The sequence below is a fragment of the Solanum tuberosum genome, unplaced genomic scaffold (assembly GCF_000226075.1).
Source record: "Solanum tuberosum cultivar DM 1-3 516 R44 unplaced genomic scaffold, SolTub_3.0 scf00528, whole genome shotgun sequence".
NCBI lineage: Eukaryota > Viridiplantae > Streptophyta > Magnoliopsida > Solanales > Solanaceae > Solanum > Solanum tuberosum.
Genome location: NW_006239446.1, coordinates 234,304 through 243,017, shown reverse-complemented (window position 1 = coordinate 243,017; position 8,714 = coordinate 234,304). Strand labels below are relative to the sequence as shown.

At 35.0% G+C, this 8,714-nt stretch overlaps 2 protein-coding genes across 3 annotated transcripts in view; one reads left to right on the top strand and one right to left on the bottom strand.

Moving 5' to 3' along the window:
• The first annotated feature begins 393 nt into the window (after positions 1-393).
• Positions 394-4,207, top strand: LOC102584155 (UDP-glycosyltransferase 87A2-like). Its single transcript, XM_006364959.2, has 2 exons — positions 394-1,093; positions 2,125-4,207. The coding sequence occupies exons 1-2, from the start codon at positions 592-594 to the stop codon at positions 3,009-3,011; spliced, it is 1,389 nt and encodes a 462-aa protein (XP_006365021.1). The 5' UTR covers positions 394-591; the 3' UTR covers positions 3,012-4,207.
• Positions 4,208-7,357: 3,150 nt separating this feature from the next.
• Positions 7,358-8,714, bottom strand: part of LOC102582613 (membrane-anchored ubiquitin-fold protein 3-like) — an 8,260-nt gene continuing 6,903 nt past the window's right edge. For both annotated transcript variants that reach the window (XM_006364954.2, XM_006364955.2), the window contains exon 4: positions 7,358-7,692. In XM_006364954.2, coding sequence (XP_006365016.1) covers positions 7,637-7,692 — 56 coding nt within the window. In that variant the 3' untranslated portion in view covers positions 7,358-7,636. The remainder of the gene's footprint in view (positions 7,693-8,714) is intronic.

Here is an 8,714-nt window from a genome sequence, read left to right as displayed (position 1 = left end):
ACAATTTAATGAAAAAATTTAAAATTTTGTTAATTTTTTTTTTGGGATGGGGTGTGGGGGGAGGTGGTAGGGGTGGGGTGGTAATTTTTTTTATTTTATTTTTACATTTTTTTGGGATAGTGGGGTAGGGGGGTGATAGGGGTGGAGTGAAGTGATAAAATAAACTTTAATTTATTTTTTGTTTTTAAAGCTTTTAACAAGATTCCTATTATAATATGGGTAAATATTGTTACCCATATTATCCATTAGATAACTCATTTTTTGATCGACTCATATTCAACTCGACTCGCTCGTTTGTCACTCCTAATCATAACCAAGAAAGAAAGCTTATAAGTATATTAGATTCATTATTAAACTGCAAACTGGCGACGAGGACCACTTCCAAATATTTAGAAACACATGCATATAGAGAAAGCCTATTTTATTACACAAAATTAGTACTCCTTATTAAAAGCTTATGGCATAAACAACCAAAAAAAATGTGAGTGCTTGAAAATTATTATACTCCATCGATTATCAATTTGGTGAAGCTATCAGTCCTAAAACTCTAACTTTCGTTTTTCCAATTCATAAAAGCAAAAGGATCTATAAATGGAAATTGCCGACGCCGATCCAGTCCTATTGAGTTGCCAGATATTGGCGATACCGTATCCAGGTAGAGGCCACATCAATCCATTGATGAATCTGTGCAAGCTCATAGCTGCAACATCCACACCAAATCATCTACTTCAAATCTCTTTTATTGTAACTGAAGAGTGGTACAGCTTTTTGGAATCAGATCCAAAACCAGATAATATCCAATTTCGAACAATCCCAAATGTAATTCCATCAGAAAAGGATCGAAGCAAAGATTTCTTAGGTTTTATGAAAGTTGTGTTTACTAAAATGGAAGCTCCAGTTGATAGAATACTTGACGGGCTTCTGAAACCCAATGTGATTTTAGCTGATTCGTTCTTGCCGTGGGCCGTCAGTATTGGGGGGCGGAGGAATATTCCGGTGGCTTCATTTTGGACCATGTCAGTCACGAATTTCTCCATCTTTTATCATCATCAACTACTACTTGCTAATGGACATTTTGAAGTCAATTTCACAGGTATTGTTACTTGCACCTCTCTAAATGAGTATAGAAATATAAATCTTATATCTATCTTGTCTTTTTCGTTCTAAAACTAAGTAACACCCAGGGACGGCTTAATAAGATTAGGGGCTTAAAGCAAAACTTAAGAGAGGACCCTAATATTTTTTTTTTCATCGTATTACTTTTATTTAAAATCTACTTTTCTATCATTTTTAGATGTGAAGTCATTGATTATTGTTTTATGATCAATTTGTTTTAATAATTCCTTTTCAATAGATAATATAGTTAATCTATTCAATCTCTCTTGAAACATTGTTGATCTTAAATAAGATTTAATTAATTCTATTTTCGAAAAGCTTCTTTCGATTAAGGCAACAATTACATGAACTATTAACATTATTCAATAAGCAATATGTGTATTTGAAAAATAATCAAGTCTTTTTATTTGATTGAGTATTTTCACTAGATCAGTATCTTCTACTTGTATTATTTCTCTTAATGCTTTTAATTCAAAAAATAAATTTAAATCATCAATATTAGAATAAATATTACTCCCTCAATTTCAAAAAGAGTGGTCTAGTTTGACTTGGCACGAAATTTAAGAAAATAAAGAAGACTTTTGAATCTTGTGGTCCTAAATTAAAGCCAAAAATATGGGGCTCCAAGCGATGACTTTAGTGGCTTAGGGGTTAAGACGGCTCTAGACTAACACCTGTCACGTATATAAGAATTAATTTTGGTCTTATAATTTTAAATGTTTAAATGATAAAACTTAAAGATCAAATCGATCAAATTTATATATTGAATCTACCTTTTCGTAATAGTACACTCATCCTATACGCCTTTGAGCAGCTGGAGTATACTATTTGTCTCCCTTAAATTTCATGAGATCCGTATATTTTCGTTGTTAGTTGATACATTCATCCGAACTTGTTGTCCACCTTACTGATTGTAAAGTTGGAAGTTTATCATATTAAAACGTATAATCAAACAATATATATTTTGAAAAATACAACTACTTATATCCAAAAATTCATGATGAACAGAGCAAGGAGAAGAAGTGGTAAATTACATTCCTGGAATTAAACCAATTTGCGTAAAGGATTTCCCATCTTCATTCAACAGAAAACGGGAGATGTTGCCCTTTCTTCTCGAATATGTATCACAAATGGCCAGTAAAGCACAATACGCCTTGTTCACCACCATTGAAGCATTGGAATCTCAAGTAATTGAGGTTTTACAAGCTGAATTACCAGTCCCCATTTTCACAGTTGGTCCAACAATTCCTTTTTTTGATACTGAATTCAAAACTAACCAGCTTAGTCCAAACTACTTGTCATGGCTTGATGATCAACCTAAAGACTCAGTTCTATACATATCCCAAGGAAGTTTCATGTCAGTATCAAAAGAACAGCTAGATGAAATTATAGCAGGTGTGCACAGCAGTAGTGTCCGAACGTTTTGGGTGGCACGTGAGAATGTATCCTTACTTACAAATGGAATTGGGAAGAGGGGAATCGTGGTGCCTTGGTGTGACCAATTGAAAGTTTTGTGCCATCCTAGTGTAGGTGGATTTTGGTCGCATTGTGGATGGAATTCAACCAAGGAGGGTGCATTTGCTGGCGTTCCATTTCTTACGTTCCCCATTGGGGCTGATCAGTTTACCAACAGTAAACAAATAGTGGAGGACTGGAAAATTGGGTGGAGGATCAATAAGGAAAGCGAGAACGTGGTTAAAAGAGATGAAATTGCTCTGATTTTGCAGAGTTTTATGGACCTTGACAGCTACGAAGGAAAAGAAATGAGAAGAAGAGCAATGGAAATAAGGAACACCTGCCTAGAAGCAATTGATGGTGGAACCATCCAGGGAAATATTGACAAGTTCATTCGGGATATTTTTCGAGACACAAGGCAGCAATTTACTATACTTTAGGCTTGACAAACTGTCCAGATAAGGTACCCATGACCAGCAATACGGTTCTAGTCACTGTAATAAGCTGCTTGTACCCTTGTGATCTTCTCGTCCAAAAGGTTATGTTTGCACTAGGAAACAGTTCCTATTCGTTTTGCTCTTATTTTGGGATTGTTTTGTTTCTTGTGCTGCTTTCATTTACTGAGTGTACTTATATATTACAGCCATCTTATCACCTATTATATGAATATATGTAAGTTGTAGTCGAACAAACTATGATTATTAATTTACTGTACCGTAAAATACCGAATTAGTTTGATATTATAATGGTACAATATTTTTTAAAATTGAAATTACCAACTAAAGTTTTGAATACAGTATCAGGTCTACCTATGGTCCTTACCAAGAAAAAGAGATTCAAGCATCTTAGATTCATAAATGAAGGAAATGAGTCGATTAACAATGATGTCACACAGAGGCGGAGCTAGGTGGAGGTTCATGGGTTCTTATGAACCCACTAGCTTTTTTGTAGATCCTATATTTGTATTAGAAAATTGAATAAATATTATATATAAACATGTGAACCCCCAAACAAAATTGATTTAGAACCTCTAAACTCCTAACATTGGCTCCGCCTATTGTCACACATTATTATATTGAAGCGATGCCGATGAAATGGAGGTCGCCACTAAATACTGTGCCGTAAAAAGAATGTGTTGCTAAGAGTTAATATGGAATCATTATTATATTGCAAACTGGCAACGAGGACCACTTGCAAATATTTAAAAAAAAACATGCAATATTGGAGAAAGCCTATTGTATATGTAATGTGGCTTTTTAAGTTTGATTGAAGAAAACTATTTTATCTTTATTTCGTGAAAGATTTGGAAGCCATAAATCTTTTGTGAAAGATTTGGAAGCAAATATATTTGTCAAAGAGTTGAAAGCACGTTGAGATGTTGAATATTTCATCTTTCTTTTGTGAAAGATTTGGAAGCAAATATATTTATCAAAGATTTGGAAGCACATTGAGATGTTGAATATTTTATCTTTCTTTTGGGAAAGATTTGGAAGCAAATATATTTGTCAAAGATTTGGAAGCACATCAATAAGCCTATTTTTTCTCTATAAATAGGGAATTTAAGCATATGAAAATATTTCATTGCTTTATTTCTTTGTCTTTTCATTAAGAGTAATTTTGTAAAAGAGTTAATGTTGGGGAAAAAAATGTGTGAACCTTTTTTTTTGAAGTGATTTTGTGAGGTTATTCTTTTTGGGTAATGGGGATTAATTAGAGTATTTACTCTAATTTTATACTCTCTTTTGTACTCTTGTCTTGTTGATATAGTGAATCCACGTGTGAATTAGGTCACACCGATCGAATCACGTTAAATTTATGTCTTCTTTAATTGGTTTACATTCATTATTATCAACTTATTATTGTCTTTGTTATTGTTTGGCTAAATTTCGCACTACCCAAGCTTCATCAATCAGTAATTTGGTGAACATTACCAGTCCTAAATCCCTAATTTTCGTTTTCCTATTCATAAAAGCAAAAGGATCTGTGAATGGAACTTACTGACGTCGATGAAGCCCTATTGAGTTGCCAGATATTGGCGATTCCGTATCCAGGTAGAGGCCACATCAATCCATTGATGAATCAGTGCAAGCTCATAGCTGCAACATCCACACCAAATCATCTACTACAAATCTCTTTTATTGTTATAGAAGAGTGGTTCAGCTTTTTGAAATCAGATCCAAAACCAGATAATATCCAATTTCTAACTATATCAAATGTAATTCCATCAGAAAAGGAGAGAAGCAAAGATTTTGAAGGCTTTGTGAAAGCTGTATTTACTAAAATGGAAGCTCCTGTTGATAGTATACTTGACCCAATGTGATTTTAGCTGATTCGTTCTTACCGTGGGCCGTCAGTATTGGGGAACGGAGGAATATTCCGGTGGCTTTAGCTTGATTCGTTCTTACCGTGGGCCGTCAGTTATTGGGGAACGGAGGAATATTCCGGTGGCTTCATTTTGGCCCATGTCTCTCACGATTTTCTCCATCGTTTATCATCATCAACTACTACTTGCTAATGGACATTTTGAAGCCAATTTGATAGGTATTGTTACTTGCCGAATTGATATGAGTAAGAAACATCTTAATCTCAATATGCATTCGAATATTAAGATATAATGACCCGATCTAAATACTTCTTTTTGATTATTTTTTTTATAAGTTTGAGTATTCATATTTGATAAAAATAATTAAACTATTCAAAATACAAATAAAAATTATATATTAATATAAATAGTTATTTACTCCTTCTATCTCAATTTATGTAGTAACACATTTCGAATTTCAAAATTCAAACAAATTTATCTTTAATGGTAAATTTTTCATACATCTTTTAATTATTTTGAATTGTCAATTATTGTGACTTATAACACTTTTTACGTAGTTTATAAATATATAAATTTTATTTTTAAAAAATTAAAAATTTCATGTGCAAATTCCTAGTCACTCTCGAAAAATGAAATGTCACATAAATCGAGAGATATGTAAATTATTTTCTTAAGAATTAAACATTAGTTTATCTTTTTATAATAAAATTATCAAGCTACACAAAATATTGTTATTTTATCATTCTAACGTATAATCAAATCAAACAATGTTTTGAAAATCTCTTTTGAAAAATACTAGTTATATTTAATTTCATGATGAACAGAGCAAGGAGAAGGGGTCGTAAATTACATTCCTGGGATTACACCAATTCGCGTAACGGATCTCCCATCTATATTCTACAGCAGCAAAACAACGGGAGATGTTGCCCTTCCTTCTCCAAGTTGTGTCACAATTGGCCAATAAAGCACAGTATGCCTTGTTCACCACCATTGGAGCATTGGAATCTCAAGTAATTGAGGCTTTACAAGCTGAAGTTCCAGTCCCCATTTTCACAGTTGGTCCAACAATCCCTTTTTCAGATACCGAATTCAAAACTAACCAGCCTAGTCCAAACTACTTGTCATGGCTTGATGATCAACCTAAGGACTCTGCTCTATACATATCCCAAGGAAGTTTCATGTCAGTATCAAAAGAACAGCTAGATGAAATCATAGCGGGCGTGCACAGCAGCATTTTGGGTGGGACGTGAGAATGCATCCTTACTTACAGACAGGGGAATCGTGGTGCCTTGGTGCGATCAATTGAAAGTTTTGTGCCATCCTAGTGTAGGTGGATTTTGGTCATAGTGTGGATGGAATTCAACCAAGGAGGGTGCATTTGCTGGCGTTCCTTCTCTTACATTCCCCATTGTGACTGATCAATTTACCAACAGTAAACAAATAGTGGAGGATCAATAAGGAAAGCGAGAACCTGGTTAAGAGAGATGAAATTGCTCTGCTATTGCAGAGTTTTATGGACCTTGACAACCACCAAGGAAAAGAAATGAGGAGAAGAGCAGTGGAAATAAGGAAAACCTGCCAAGAAGCAATTGAGGGTGGAGCCATCCAAGGAAATATTGACAAGTTCATTCGGGATATTTCTCGCCAGTGATGTATCTACTTTCCCCTAAAGTGTTCATTTTGGAACATACCCACGGTGTGTAAAAATAATTGAGGCTTGACAAACTGTCCAGTTAAGGTACCCGTCACCAACAATACCTAGTCACTGTAATCAGCTGTTTATTGCTGGAACCCTACTTGTATCCTTGTGATCTTCTGGTCCAAAAGGTCATGTTTGCACTTCCTATTCGTTTTGTTCTTATTTTGTTGCTTTTGTGCTGGTTTGAAGCAGTTCATATCTCTCTATCCTCATTTACTGAATAGTCTCATTTAAGTGGCTTGGCATCGTTCACATCTTACTTCGACTTCGATCTTGGTTGGATAGACAATATCAACTACCCTTTACTGCCAAATATTAGAATGGATGACTACCCACAACAAAAATTAACCATCGACTGCTCTTACATTTAACGCTTCTGCTTTGCTGACAAGAAACAGCACAAACTTCTTTTGAGTATTCAATTTGTCTAGCATGTCTAAATATCATTCCTTAAACGGCAACAAGAATGAAGGGAGGGGGTCAGCTTCCCATATAAAAGTAACGAATACTGCTGGTAGCAGAAACACGCTAGTTCCCATTTAATTGCACGGTTTGCCCTTCAAATGAGCTGATTTTAAATCTTTGCCCGTAGAAATCAAACATATGCCTAACGGAGCATAAGTTCTTTAAGGGCAAGGAACTAAAGAACAGCACAAAATAGGGGTAAAAGTGCAAAATGACCTGCCAGTTTCTAACAATTTAGAATCCAGCATACTTCTTGATTTTTTAGACATCAAGATTAGAGTATACGGATCATCACGATCTAAGTTGAATAATAATGACGCAAAATAGAATAACAAGAGGTCGGTAAAATCCTATAGCATGCAATCCAGCACGCTTTCTGTATTTCTGTATAAGAAATATGCAATTACAAAATGTACACCTACCAAATTCATTCAAACAAATAGACACGCTGTTACATTGAAATGCCGTTCAACGAACAAACAAGTAACAATGAACTATCATACTGTTTTCCCTGAACTTCACAGCAGCAGTTTACCCCCCAAGAATACCACAGGATTAAAGTTGAATCACTTACAATCTCACATTATGGTACACGCGCACACACTTTTCTTCGGAGTCTCATCAATCTTCTTTTCTGTCATATAAAGACAAGTTTCAGCAGCCAAAAAAAAAAAAAAGAGAAGTGTACACCATGAATTCTAAACACCACACCCCTGGACTGAAGATACTCGTTGAGGATAGCAAAACAGGCACAGGATTGAACTTTCATACATATATTCAAATAAATAAATTTTACAAGAAAAGCACAGGGTTAGGGGTTGAGGGTGTGGCAAGGCATGTCTTGTCCCGTGTATCTTATCCTCAATTCAGCATTAGAACAAATACGATTCATGTCAAGCTTAGAAGGTACAAATCTTATTTAAGTACATTTAATGAAGCTCACATTTACATGAGACAAGTATTTCCTGGATACTACAACTTCAGCATTAGACAAAAATAGACATCCGCCAAGCATTAGTGGAGGATTAATGAAATGGCTAACTCAAGAGAATTTCCAATTACAAAAATCTCACTGGGATAAGATTTAAGTTAAGCACCTTGCCACATATTAGCAAGTGCACTTCAACAGGTCAAAATCCACCAGCACAGTTAGATCTTCATTTAACTCAGCAAAATTTAACTTGCACAAAACACACGGCTCACCTTGTTTCTCCCTCGAATCTACCACTTCATTATCCACCAAAGCTACATCCAAAATCTGTCTTCCATCAACAAAAGCATTTTGCAAAAACGAAATAGTCTCGTCCAACTCTTAAGTCTATTAGAAAGCACCTTAGAAATGATCTTGTAGATGCTTCCCACTAAACTAATAGGTTTGTAGTCCCCAATCCTAGAAGTCCCTTCCTTCTTAGTAAAAATGACAATCAAAGAAGCATTTAAGCTCCTTTCGAAATTACCCCTCCTAAAACTCATCAATAGTACTTAATACATCATGTCTAACTGTACAACAATGCTGAAAGAAAACCAAAGTGAAACCATCTAGACCTCGAGCCTTGTCACCCACACAACACTCCACTGCCTCACGCACCTCCCTTTCGTCAATCTTTCTCTCTAATCACTCACTATTATCCCCTCCAATCTGATTGAAATCAACCC

Coding starts and splice junctions, on each gene's coding strand:
- LOC102584155 (XM_006364959.2), top strand. CDS start 592: ATGGAAATTGCCGACGCCGATCCAGTCCTATTGAGTTGCCAGATATTG. Junction 1,094..2,124: donor TTTTGAAGTCAATTTCACAG/GTATTGTTACTT, acceptor CATGATGAACAG/AGCAAGGAGAAGAAGTGGTA.